General features: G+C 37.4%; 1 protein-coding gene across 4 annotated transcripts in view; it reads right to left on the reverse strand.

Moving 5' to 3' along the window:
- Positions 1–14,725, reverse strand: part of AFTPH (aftiphilin) — a 47,436-nt gene that overhangs the window by 27,645 nt on the left and 5,066 nt on the right. For all 4 annotated transcript variants that reach the window (XR_008732679.1, XM_055713041.1, XM_055713042.1 and 1 more), the window contains exon 2: positions 6,138–7,941. Coding sequence is in view for 3 of the 4 variants with exons in the window: in XM_055713041.1 (XP_055569016.1) it covers positions 6,138–7,910 (1,773 nt within the window). In the remaining variant the exon portion in view is untranslated. The remainder of the gene's footprint in view (positions 1–6,137; positions 7,942–14,725) is intronic.

Here is a 14,725-nt window from a genome sequence, read left to right on the forward strand (position 1 = left end):
TCTTATCCGATTGAAAAGCATAAGAAAGGAGACAGAAATTAGCATATGAAGGATCCAAGATGCTAAAATGTATAATTTAGGAAAGGAGAAGTCCATATGGATGTGATCAGCTTCTAGTTAGAATTCAGAAGCCGAGTGAAGGCTCTCACAAAACAGCAGAACAAAGCTTAGGGGCCTGAAGCCAAGAAAAGAAACTGATTAACCAGAGAGAATTTACTTATTTTAAATCATGAACACACTGTTCTGGAGAGTGCCTAACACGGGTATTTATGACCGTTTTAACAAAATAACGCAGAGGTTAAATGAGAAACTCCCTTTGTGAGGTTTTCTAACAATCAAACCATATTTTCCACCAACACATTTGCCTGTGAGGAGCTAAGTCGCCATATACTCCTTCACCATATGTGTATGTGGGTTGGGTGGTTGGTTTTGTTTTGGTTTTTTGGGGGGTTTTTTTTGTTGGTTTTTTTTAAATTATATTTTATTTTTTTTTATTTGGGCTTTTTTTGAGTTGAGTTTTTTTAAGTTTTGGGGATTTTTTTAAAGAGCTAAACTACACGACCATACCATTAACATAGGGGAGCTGAAAAACTGATTTTAATGGATGCAATTCATCATAGGGAACACACAAATAAACTTCAGTGGGGTCTCAATATCTTTTGGACTCGAGCATTAAACAAAGCTGAACAGTTACCTAAATGCATATAAGCAAACAAACAAATTACTAAGCTCCTAGTTTAATGGGGACAGTTTTTTCTTTGGAAAATAGATTGCTTAAACTAAGGAACAGCTTCCCTTCCAAATCACAATTTAATTCTTTTTCTGTTGAGCAGGTTTTGCTTAGCAAAGAGAACACCTTCTCAAAAGGAGTAAGGGAAGAGCTACAGGTAGAAAAAGCAGCAGCAAAGCTTACAAAGAATGCTAGTTTAACTTCTCAGGATTCAAATGTGATGGCTTTTCTCCATCCCTTCTTGAAAAGCAGGTAAATTTATGATGGTGCCATAAATTTCTTAAGTAAAAAAATGCAATTATTTCATTTCATGACCACAGGTAATTTATAATGGAAACACTGGTCCTAAACTGAGATTTACAAGCCAGGAAGAAGATGCCACAAGAGCTAAAAGCCTTTACCAAAATTAAATGAGGAGTAAGATTTTTTTTTCACAATAATTTGAAGAATTAAAGGTTGCAATGATAGTCCTAAATATCCTAAAAACATTTTAAAACAGGAACTATAAAGGTCTTGAGCTCACCTACAAAGCAAATTTGAAAATTGAGTGGTTTGAACAAGACCCCTCTGCTCTTTTTACTGTTTGATACAGGAGAGTTATAAACTGCAGGGAAGTTCAGCGCAGAAATGTGAAGCTGTCTCCATCCTTCTTGCTGGAAGGCTTGCACATTTATGCTCCCTCAGTTGCAGAATGTATCAAATCTTGCATCTTCCATGCAGGCAAAGTGAAGTTTAACAGTTACTTATCTAGACTACATAAAAAAATACTTCCCATTTCAGTTGGTCATGTTATTACCTAGTGCTGTGCTAAAAACTATTCAGTCAGGCTCTGAGAGGAAGTATAGCAGGTGAAACTTAACATGTACAAAATGGAAAATAATTTTGTTCTGTGATATATAAACAGAAATGTTAAAACAATGCCCTCACAAACTGTTGGTTTGGTGGTTTTTTGTAAGATCCTCTTAGCCAGCCTGTCCTGAAATACAGCAGTTATGGGCTACTTTTAACAGTCTGGTTTTTACTGTTATTCAGCTGCACATACTTAAGAACTGTGCCATGGACTTAAACTGACTTCCAGACAGATACATTCTCACTGCAAGTTGTTACCCAACTGTCTGAACTTAATTTAGCCAACACTATCTTAATTTATCTTAGTGAACTGGGAGGCTGAAGTCTTTATGGTCATAATTACTTTTTTGCAAGAGGATGACTTCATTCACTGCCCAAGACAAAGTACTCTCTAAGTGACAGCGATCCAGGGTTTTCTTTGTCTTGATGCATACTTGTGGCTTAGTAACTGTGTGCCACCCACACCCTCTGATTAATCTGGAAGGGTAGAGCCTCTGAGCACAGGCTCCCTAATAAGAAGAGGATCTTAAAACCCACTTGGAGGCCTGTTCAGGCTTCCAATCCTCCCTTTCCAGGATTTGTTGACTCTCAGCTAAATCAGGTAAGAGTTTTGGATTTCCAGCCAAGCCACTCCTCCTCCTCCAGAGATGCCTATACTCCTTCAACACCGCTAGGCACGGCTGTATCGCCCACCCACATGGCTGCCATAGCTAATAAATGCTCTTGTGCTTTGCTGCCTAAGTCCTATATATATTCTTAAAGCACAATACAGCAGAGTAACCCTCTCAGCTGACTAATGTTCAACACTATCTCATGGAAAAAGCTCTGCTACAAGCCTTATATTCCTTATAAACATAACTCAGCAGCAAGCTATGTGATCACATAAGAGGGATTAATGTACATGGTACAGTGCAGGTTTGCTCAAAATTAGTTAGATCAACCAGTTCACCCACCACAACATCCTAAACCAGTTTTAATGAACACAAAGACACATCTATACTGAAACCAACTATTACATATTTTTTATCTGAAGACAGGTATTAAATGATGAAGGTATATGCTAGTATTAATATGGATTCAAATAGCAGTCTGCGTATCTGTATCCTGCCTTTGAACCTGGAACCTTTTCTAAGGGGTTACAAATTCTTTCAGTAGTTTTAACTGAATAACATATACCATGCCCTTTTATTTCTCCCCTCCACACAGCACTACTGAATAGAAGAGGTCAGCGTGTTACAAATCCTGCATTGCAGACTGTGTGCAGGATTTGGAGAGCCTAAGACCAAAGGCAACAGAGAAAAGACATAATGATCTTTTTGCTACTACATGTCACTATATAAGGTCATTTTTGTCATTTCCCCCCTTACTTTCTTCTTTTATGTTCTGTATTTTGTAAGAAAAACCGGATTAATTAGTTGAATTCAGGCAAGGTCTAACTTCTAATTAAATGTTATACCAAATCCACACTCTTTAAACAGCTTGCCCGACATATACCTTACAATCAAGATCACATTCAGCAGGCACAAAATTTTGCTGCCACCTCCACATCCAGAATACACAAGCTAAGGAAACAGAAAGAAAAATACAGAGACCATTGGTAAGGGAACTTGAGCTACTGGTAAATAACTTTCATACTGCATTCTGGATGGATGAAAAACACTGTATACATCATTTCCACATTTAAACAGTAATGCTGCTGGCTAAGTATACAAATGCAGAAAACTGAAAAATAAAGAATTAAATTAGGGTCATTCGGTTTATACACCATTCAAAATTATTTCACTACCACATTACAGTGACTCTCCCAGCCGCGACATCACAGATCAAGCATAGAGAGTATCTTGTAAATGATCCCAGTTCACAACTAGCCTAAGCTGAGGTCTCAGTTTTCACTTCTCAAGTGTCTAACACACGCAGTATTTCTCTCTTGCACAGTCTGCTCCCTTTAAGTTGCTAGAGCAAGTACTTTTTTTGATCTGCCAGCAATACATCGATGCAAGTGATCTACTCCTCCCTATCCTTTGGTCAGGGAAATAAAAAACAACTTTGTTTTCTTATCTCTCCCTAGCTTTATTACGCATGCAAGTGTTTCTGCTTTTGCATCAAACAGCTCCAGAACTCAGCTTTAATACAAGAGAAAAAAGTTCAGCAAATACTTTAAAACGCTGTGTTTTGTGGTTTGACCTCAGTGACATCCTCTTATATGAAAGTAAGGATGAGGATCAAAATATGATTTTAATTTTACTAAGATTCAGCACTTAAAGTACTGGGACTGTCTGCTGGCTCATGTTGACTTAATTTATCTCAATGTTTCTAACTGCAGTTTGCTAAACTGTGGCTCAATGACTTAAAACCAAAAGCACTATTTCAGATTAAAAAAAGCGCATTTAAAAAAAAATATTAAAAGGTTTCAATAGATCCTTCCAAAACTCCAAAACTCACAGCACTTAAAGAATACAAAGTAAGTTTTGAAAATGTGAAATTATTGTTTTAAGTTAACGGGGTGGGGAGGGGAGTAGCAACAACCTGTAATTTCAAAGCTAACAAAACTATTACAACAGAAAAAAACATTACCAGCCTAACTTCCTCCACAGCTTACTTGTGTAAAACATTCTCTGCATTGTACTTCCTCACCGGCACTACGTCACTTGATATATCCAAACAGTCACAACTGGCTGCAGCATAAGGAGAAGGAATGACAAAATCTTTAATAGAACTTGCTTTACAATCTAACTGAACCACTCCATGACTTCATGACAGATCACTGAAGAACCTCCATTGTAACTTGGCTTTTATCTTTTGTTAAGGCAGACTTGGGGAGGGGGAACAAATCCAATAACTATAGAAACTCTGAAGGTTTTGCTTTTATAAACATCTACATTCAGAAGCGTTTACTTTTGAAACGGCATCATAAAATTATGAAAAATTTTAAGTAAAAATAAATGGTTGAAACCTTCAGACTATCTCTTAACAGCATGATCAACCAGAAAAATGGATGACTTACTAGAATCATCTCCCCACCTATTTCTTTGTTAGATTCTGGACAGTCTTTCAAGTGGCAACAGGAACAATTTAGATTAATAGCACTAATGACCTTAGCACTCTCCAATTTTATGGGTGAATGACCAACAGAATAGGTAACAATAGATTTGTGCTTTCAACTTGAGAAATGGATTCACGCATTCAGGTGATGATGAGCAAGGTTTTGCATAGGCACAAAAATCCACATGCAGGTTCCCTTGCAAGCCTTTTTTTGGCTCACGAAGCCCCTTTGAAATTTGGTGTGTCAGTCATTGCACAAAACAGCAGGCAGGAAGTGTTGGGAGCTGAGGCTCACACCTTTTAATGTGACAAGAAGTCAGCACTAAGTCCCAAAAGCTCCATTCCATTTGCTGATGCTCGCAAAGCTCCAGCTGGCACAATCTTCTTCTGAAAAGCTATTTCACCTGTCACTGTAGAAAACCGGAAGAGGGACGGCTGTCACCAAGCCTACACAAGGGGTCCTGGAAGAAAGGACTTACCTAATTTCCTTTTATTGCCGGAGAAGATCCAAACCTTTCAGACACACACTACCACTAAAACCCTTTATTGCTGGCGCTGCTACATGCTTCAAAAAAGACAGAGCATACTCTAAACTACTCACATGGGATGACATGATTAAAAAAAGCAACACAGAATTTTAAACTCAAATTCTTGTTCTGAATTTTGTAAAAGTAGTATTAAATACTTAGTAAAAAATATATGAACAGGTGCAGATCGCAAAGATGACTGTTGAAAAGACTTTGGAAGGAATTTTTTGGGGAATTCATACATACTTAGGCACTAAAGCAGAAAACCAAGGGGACGGGGGTAAGAAATAAACCTACCTACTTCACCCTCCCCAAAAGTCCTGATTAGAAACAGCTGCTTTAAGACATCATCAGTTCTGTATTTGTGATGTTGCTATAATGTGGAGCTTCCCACAATTAATGGGACATTTCAAATAAGTTCAGTGGCAAACTTCCCAGGAGTTGGAATAGCAGGGACAGAATTCCACAGGTTGTATTTTACCATGCTCTCTGCTCTAAACAAATGAGGGCAGCTATTTACAAACAGAGTCATTATTTTTTAAGGTTTTGAAAACATGATAGAGAATGGTGATGAAAAATTTTGGGAACCAGTAATCTTAGCTTCCAGTAGCACCACTATTTTAGAGAGTGCCCCCCTAACAGGCAGTAAACTACGAAGCAAAGGAAGAACTATTACAGGTCCTGAAACGTTTATGATGGCTTATTCCTTTGATCAGTTTATGTAAAGAACCACATGTAATAGTCAAAACAAATGCATACAAGTTGCAGCATACTCTGCTCATTTTTCCGTGGATAGTAACAGTGCAAAAGATAGAAGATGCAAACACAGCATACTATTTCATACCAACCCGTCTCACCCACCAAATTAAATCCCTCCCACAAGACAAACAAGAACTATTCAAACATCTGTTGTACACAGAAGCAGGAACCAGGAAGAACTGTATGCACAAGAGCAGAACAAGACTGAACAAAAATCAAGAACACCTTACCTGAACTGAAGGTGCTGGCTCTTGAGATTGCTTATTGGTAGCTCCTTGGAAAGATGCTAAAGCAAAATTGTCAGTCTTGTGTAATACTGGACCATCAATTCTGGCAGATGCATCTGTCCTATGTGACTGCCACGTCTCTTTTCTGTGATGAGATTCACCAGCTTGCTGATCTCCAAAGGCAGCCCAGGAACAGCTGTCCTTTTGTTCATCTTCAAAAGCATTCCAGTCTGTAGCCTGGTTACAACCTGCTGAACTGAAGTCCGCAAAGTCGTCAGAGTACTGAAAAGCAACACTCTCGTCTTGAGGTTTTGGCACTGAATCAAAGTCTCCAAATTCACTATCATCACCATTTCCTACCTCAGTAGTATGCTGGAAGTCTAAGCCAGAAGTTGTATTGGTAGTATCACATTCTAAAGTGTCAGCAGTCTGACTTAGTTCAGCCTGATCCAACTTTGCTGGTGGCTGAGAAACAGTACTCGTGTCCCTGAATTCACCAAATTCATCATTATGTTTGCTAACATGTGCAGGCTGTTTGGAAGTTCCTTCTACAACTAAAGCATTTATCAACTCTTGAGTGTTAACGAAGGGGAGAGATGCACTGCTGACTGAACCGAAATCACCAAAATCATCATCATGTGTGTCACTGCAAGCTACAACTTCGATACTACTACCACCATTCTTCAAATCTTTAGAATCACCTGATTTTTCTCCTGCAAGATCACGGCTTAGGCTTTGGGTCTTATCAACCCTGATGTCCTCTGTTCCTGAAGAGTCATCAGGCCTAGTAAAATCTTTGCCATTCTCTATGCCATGCTGTCTTCTCCTCCCGCTGTGTTCTCCATTTTCAGTAGTGCATATTGAACTTCCAGTTGTTTGAGATGTACTAGAAATTGCAAATTCATTATCTTCCAGTGCTGAGGGCCCCTGTTCACAACTGATTTCTGAAGTGCAAACCTCTTCTTCAATACGAGTTACTCTGTTTATTCTGTTGTTCTCCTGAATGCTCAGAGAGTCTCTTTCATTAAGAACACTGCATATTGTAGGTCCTGTTCCCTCTAAATGGATTGTTTTTTTGTTTGAGAATGTAGCAAAATCTGCAAAGTCTTCACCTGAGCTAGGCATTGAGTTCAAATTTTGCTTGGTACTACAGGTGCTAATGGTTTTCAGTCCCTTTGTGTCACTGATACCATCTAGATCTTCTGTTCCCTGAGGATTTACAGGGTCTGATGCTGCAAATCCATTTGTTAGAATCTCTAGACATGGAAGTTTCTCACCATTACAAGCATCTATTTGCTCATCCTGGATCTCAACTGCTATACCAGTTCTAACAACATGAGAAGAAAACCCCTCTGATTTCCCAGTGGTGTCTTTCTGTTCCCCTCTTTTGTTTACATCTTCTAAAGCAGTACCTGAAGTTCTACACTTAGATTTTTCTTTGCTGGCACTAGTAGCTGACATATCAGAAAGATCCTTACTAAGAGTAGGAAGCTCTGCAATGCAGTCTTTAACATTTTTAACAGATGTGAAAGTTGCAATGCTAGCTACATTGTCAGAATAATCAGAATAATCAAGTGGGATGAAATGATTTGTGGGTATAAATTCTTCCTTTGGATGACCGTAGTCTGCCGTATCAAAATCAGCAAAAGCTACACCAGCAGTGCTTACACCAGAAAATCCTCCAAACTCTCCAAATTCATCTTCATCATCATCATCGGCTCCATTGTCTAATGGTGGAGGGGATGAGGAGTACATTCGAATAATATCTGGTTCCATTGTTTAGTTTCACTTCAAAGTTAATGCATTTCTGTAATAGGGAAAAAAAGAAGTATATTAGAATTTGCCTAGCTGTTGTCATCTTTTATTTTTCCTATTTCATGTTTTGTTTTAGAAGTGTGCATATAGGTCAATGTCCATATTGGATATGAGAGGCACATTCCCCAAACCCATCTTCTAACCGATTCTTTTATTTTAAAAGTCACAGAGAATCTACTAGGGACAGTTCAATCCTCTTGTAAACTACTACATGATCATATTCTCAGCAGACAGTGCTGAAACATGAATACGAAACACATTTGTCTTGAGCTGTTGTGCAACACACTGACACAGCTGAACTCAGTTTTAACCCATCAGTTCTCTACCTTCTGTCACCAGCAATTCATAAAATAGCCAATGACCTGGTCCACCTTTTGCCACACTCATTTGTGTGCTCAGCTGACTGTGACAGAAATTAAGCCACTTGGACTGTGCCACAACAATCACGTACATCAGGCACCTTCAGCAGCACCAAAGATTTTGAAAGATGTTCCCATAGGCTTTGAAACTGTAAAGAAGCGGAGGAAGGAACTGCTGTTATAATCACTAACTATGATCTGCTGCCCTACTGTTTAAATTTTTTTCCTACCAATTTATGGGTTTCTGTTAGGTCTCCCTGTTCTCTGGTTTTTGTAATGCTGCCTCCACAGCTGCTGCTGCCAGCCTGCTTTTGTCTTATGAACCGCCAGTTGGGAAATGCCATTGCTGGTGCTCGCAAAGCCTAGAGCAAAACAAACTTCTTCATCAAAGCTTATTCTCAAAAGCAGAATGGAGCAAGATCATCCATAAAATATTTAAACACAAATCACGAAATCGCAGGGGGGAAGGGAGAAAAAAAAAAAAAAAGAAAAAAAAAGAAAAAAAAAGAGAGAAGAAAGTATTCCCATGGTTTAGAGAGAAACAGATTAAGGACTCCATTTTAACATTGCAAACCATTACAGTAACAAGCAAAGTATGGATGGAAAATTTTCCTTCCTAAAAGGTGATCCTGATTTTTTTCAATGTTGTATGTAATTAATGAAATAACTACTACTACTTATGGCTTCACAATTGTACGCATCACTTAAGTAGTTCATACCTTAGAGCCCTGAAAGGAAGGGCTACAACCAGGCTTTTCCCGTTTCAAATGACACCTGTCACGCATGAACTGCAATAACATACTAACCATTATCTACAGAAAAAGAGCAAAACCAACCTATACATATTCTTAAATATTTGAATTTCTAACCACCAGAATAAGTGCAGGCATTACAATACTAGTTCTGAAACACAGGTAGAGCATGATCCTTAACTCCAGCATCTTTACCAAGTGACTTTGTATGTGCACCTGAACAGCAGCACACAAAGGGTATAACAACAAGAAACAAAGCTCTGCAGTTCTTCTCAAGCACAATGTCCCACAGCACTTGAGCCCAACCACTCTTGGTACCTGCCAGGGAAGTCCGGCATCCTGAAGGTGACTAACATACCTACAATTTCTTTTAAAAGGGTATTTTGCAGTTATAGAAGAACATCACGCTTATCAGATGAAACTATGAAGTAATTTGTAACATCACATGCAAACCGAAGACTGCAAAGGAATTTTGTTTAGAATAAAGAGTAAGTTGTCAACAAGCTCCCACATAGGCTTACTCAGCACCAGCTGCTTAACAAGGTATTTGAGAGAAGAACTTCACTCTTATCTCAGAGGCCTCATCTCTCAAAAGCACTCTCCCTGCAGTTCTGGAAAAGGTCTAGCAATTGCTGTTTAACATCATAGGTGAACGTAAAGATCCTTTCCAAGATGTATGTAGAGCGTGACTGTGTTCACACTGAGATTACTCCAACCTGTTTAGTTTCCAAGCTTCTGGGTTACAACCTACTAAACATAATAGCTACTGTAACTATCAAAGCAGCCACTCCTGATTTATATCCAAACTTCCAAGATCTACTGTGGTCAACCAGCAGCACTAAGATAAACACCCAGTAAATACATCCAGACTACAACAGCTTTCTGAATGTTTCATTGCAGAGGAAGATCCATGTGTTACACACAAAGATATGCCTTGGTAGGTAGAAATGCTGGTTTTGTTCTTTAGTAGAAACTAAGAAAAAAAAAAAAAGAAAAGACCAGTTTGGTATGTATTGGTACATATTAGATCTGCTCATCTCAAGGTATCTTTATCTTGGGATAGCAATTTTTAAAGCTATAGGGGAGCTGGTTAAACATTGAATGGCACAGTCTCTGGAATTCCTAGGGTCATGAAACAGTAACTCTTCAGTAACACACTACATTTGGGAGACGGGACAGAGAACATTGCATTAATTGGGATGGCACTCACACACCCACACAATTCCTGGAAAACAGAAAGGATTGGGTTTTTTTTAATTAAAAAAAAAAAAGGAGTAGGCTTATTTGGTTATAACAAATCATTCCTTGTAACTAAATTTAAGTTCACAGTTGAATCTCAGTAGGCAAAACCGTAAGTTTTATTACTAAACCTCTGGAAATTTAGTAAGAGTTGTTATACCCATTTGAAAAATTCAGTCAACACAACATTTATCACCTGATCCCACGTGACAAAAGCTTTAGAGACCGCAAAGGCAAGAAACTTGAAAACTTGGAAAAAAAAAAAGAAAAAAAAAAAAAAAGGCTCTTGAAACAAACAAAACCCCCTCAGCACTATTTCAAGGACAGCACTGACTGGATATAAACCTTCATGATTCCAGAAGAAAAAGGAAGTTGAAGAAAAAGAATGAAGTAGCTGGGAAGAAGGAAGGTGGAAACAAGAGTCCTACAAAAAATACCCCGATTGGCTTCTGGGGAATAATACTGGAGGGTGGAATAAGCAGGTCCTTGACCAAGACAAAATACTAACATCGAAGCCACTGCAACCTCAACAGTAATTTCATCATGTAATTAGATGTTTTATTCTTTATTAGGCAGAGATGTACAAGCCCTCTAAAACATATCTCTAAAGCCATTTAGAAAGAAAAGATTTTAGAATAGAAAATGACAGTTCTACAGCATGTTGATTTACATTGGAAATAAAAAGCCATAACTAAACCCATAGAAATCTGAAGCAGAAACCAAAATAAAATCCCTACATATTTCAATTACTCTCAAACTGGTAGTCTATAAAACATTACATGCTTAAAGTCAAATGCTGACACAAGTTAAAGCTAGTAAGCTAACACATTTGATTTTAAAACCAAGATTTCTGAAGTCGACAGGACCCATCCTTGAAGCTTTCAGTGCAGTATGAGTAATAAAAGATCCCAGTTTACCACCTCAGTATTATATATATACACACATTAAAAAAATACAGATACATACCAGATTTTTCCTATTTTCCAACAGTTTTAGAGTAATCAAGTCATGCAAGCAATTATATTCAAGTAAAAAGGAGATTAAATCTAGGTAGACCCACCTCCCCTTTCCCAGAAACCTTATTTTTATTGACAAGAAGTCATGAGAAGGAGAAGAAAAAGCAGAAGACAGAAGCAACTTCAAATTTGTTTCCAACTGGCAAATATATAAACATACAGCCCTGTACACAGACAATGACGTCAAAGTATAGTTCTGCTGGTTCAGTAATAAAACAGATCCACACTGTACTCCTACAGCCTGAAAGTTTCTAAAATCTTGGAAAGTACTTTGATAAGTTGCAATTCTTTTGCTTGGCTAAGAAGCACTGCCAGCTCAGTGGCCTATCTAGATTACCAGAGCTAAATGGATAGGAATTACATACAGGAGGATACTGATTAGCTTCCTAATTTATGTATTATATAGGCCAGTATTACTTAAACTAAATTAAAAAACTGCAGTCGTCATGACTCAGACTAAACAACGAAACCTAACTAAAAAGTTGGGTTTTTTTCATTTCACTGTATCTCAAAGACATTTCCTAACACTATGAATCAGAGGCCTTGAAAAAAAAAACTTCTGAACTTTCCCATTAAAAATAAAATTTGTCTGTATGTTTCACCAAAAGCATGTGTGTTGTTTTATTTTTAAGTCTTTTCAGATTTATCATCTTGTGTAAGTTGGTTTTCACTTGAGTTATTTGAAATACCACATACAGCCCTGTATTAGTAACTGCTACACTTGACATCAGAAGATCTCATGTAAGAAATGCCAACAAAAAATTAATTCTTAACCAGCGCTGGACACACATCCATACATTAACCATCATAACAAGTCTACCCTTTTTTTGTTGTTGTCCATTTACTGTATTAATATCATAACCTCTGCTAAAAATAAACCATAGAGTTGAGAGAGCCCTTAGAGGCAAGGATGATCCAAAAAAACTCCAAGATGAAGCATTCAGAAAACAGACTGAGTAATGCGAGAGCAGCAAGCATCAAAGTCAAAGGGAATTTACCTACAAGACACCTTTTCTTTTAACGTAAAAAGGGGAGGCAAGGAACAAGAGCAGTAGGGACAAGCACAGGAGAAAGGTAACATGAAGAGACTGCATGGGGCCTGAAGCAGACTGCCAAAGCCCAATCAAACGTGTAGAAAGATCTCTGACCATCTAAAATTTTTCTCCTCTGCAACTTCTGCCATAGAGAAGAAATTTCCTTCAATTTTTCATTTCAAAGCACTTTTAAAACATCACAGGGATCATTTACACAGCAGCAGTCCAGTAGCACTATGCTCTGCTCCAGAAATGTTTCAGTAATGGTTGCCAACAGGAGCCACAAGGAACGTTAACAATGCATTTAACAATCTGATCAATGGTTTGCCACTCTACTACATGTTTAATCAGTTTAACCCGTAAGAACCAACTGCATAATCAATTGTATGGACTCACGTACTTTTTTTTTAAAATGTCAGCTACTTCCAATGTAACAGCTGTGTTTTAAAGGCCAAAGTCAGAGCTCAAAAATGTATGAATCTGTATTATATATGAGTGTAAGGTTGCTATATTAACACAATTTAATTGTTTACAGAACTCAAAAGAATACCATACTCAAAAATGTAACAGAAAGAAGAAAGTCATACTAGTATACCCCCTCCCCTTAACTAATTAGTGAAAATTTTATTTTTTTTTTTTTTTAGACAAAGCATAATCCCAATTCTCCTTGCAATATAAAAACAGAACGGGAATGTTTAGCCTTATTGTACTTTTCTTCAGAAAGAATTTCATTATGATCCCCTTTCTCGACTTCCAAGTGTTCCACCTGCCAACCATAAACTGTTGAACCAAATTAATTATTGTCCACTGGAACACTAACATGGTGAAAACCCACAGGTCTGACAGAACAGTTTTGTTCATTACTTCATTTAGTTAATCCCTGCTTTGTCTGGCATATCAAATAGAGGCTAAGAGCTGGAACTGTGGCTTCATCTTTTGTAGTACTTTATACCCAAATCAGACATATTCTTGGTCAAGACATTAGGCTATATAATTTAGTAAACCTGGTATTTCAAGTGATTAACCTCAAAGCAGAATTTGGAAAAAAAATCTGTGACCAATACACAGATTATTTATCTTCCCCATGTTTTTGAGGGAATTGGGTCTCAAATTTAAAACTCAGATGTGAAGTTAACATGCACTTTTGCAGTTACCTGTTCATTTAAACATTCTTGAAACATACAAATTTTAAACAAATGGAAACCAGCAATTTTTCAGCACACTATACAGAAAGGAGTCTTCGTTGAAAGGAATTGTAAGTGGTTTTACTTGCATATAATAGAGCAGGTACTTCCATGATTTTTTTCTAACATGCAACAACCCATGTTTCTGGCATCAGACCTTACACCTGCAAGTGAAGAATCTGACAGGCTTTAAGTGTTCATGTTTAGACTGGACTATTTTAGCCACAATCACAGATTTACGTTAATAAGTTTTTCAGATCATAACGGTTCAATATTAGACTGATAATGGATTTCTACCAATTCCTCATGACATGCAGTTGTCCAACATTTTCCAGAAAAAAAACTACTAAAGAATTGTGTTGGCTTTCAGAGGCCATTTTCTGCAGTCTCTCACCTATTTTTTTCCTTTAAAAAAAGGAAGAAAAAGCTGAAAACACTCATTAACTTCTTGCATCCATGTCTTTTTTTATATTCATACTTTGATATTCACTATCAAGAAATTCCACAGAAGTTTCAGTATCATAACTAGAAGATCACTGTAAAAGTCATACTAGAAATGTAATTCACCAATACACTTAAAAGTACATATTGGCATTTGACTTCAAAGAAAAAAGTATTTGCTGATTAATTAGGTAAGATTAAATTCTATTACTGCAGGTCTTGGTTTAAGCCTTTTTTCTAAGGTCACAAGAATTTAAGAATGTAACTCAGGTTAATTTAACACTGGAAAAGATAAGAGTAGTGATTGACTTAAGTTTTGATAGGGCAAGGATTTGGAAAGACAAAATGCATACCCTTCTTTTATCTCAAGTCACTAACTAGGTTTCTAAAGCATTTACTATCAAACCAGGGTATCTTATTTGCTTGCAGTAAATAAGGCACAATACCTGCTTTCATCACACACTGATCACAACCTTGTTCATTACCTTTTTGTAGAGTAACAGTGACAGTCTAACAAAGATGTGGCAGCAAAGAGAACAATGTAATTGCAATACACAAAAGCAGGTATAAAATTTTTCCTTTCCTAAGGAAAAACTCGAAATAGCATGTTTGGCTCTTAAATAAGACCTAAAAACCTAGGATACCACCAAAAGCATCTCTAAAGAAATACCTAAGGTATGTAAATTCCAGAGCAGAAAGTTCCCTTAACTTAAGATAAACATTAGCAAAAAAAAAAAAAAATTTAACATAG

This window comes from Falco cherrug, chromosome 6 (genome assembly GCF_023634085.1).
Source record: "Falco cherrug isolate bFalChe1 chromosome 6, bFalChe1.pri, whole genome shotgun sequence".
In the NCBI taxonomy this organism is placed as follows: Eukaryota; Metazoa; Chordata; class Aves; order Falconiformes; family Falconidae; genus Falco; species Falco cherrug.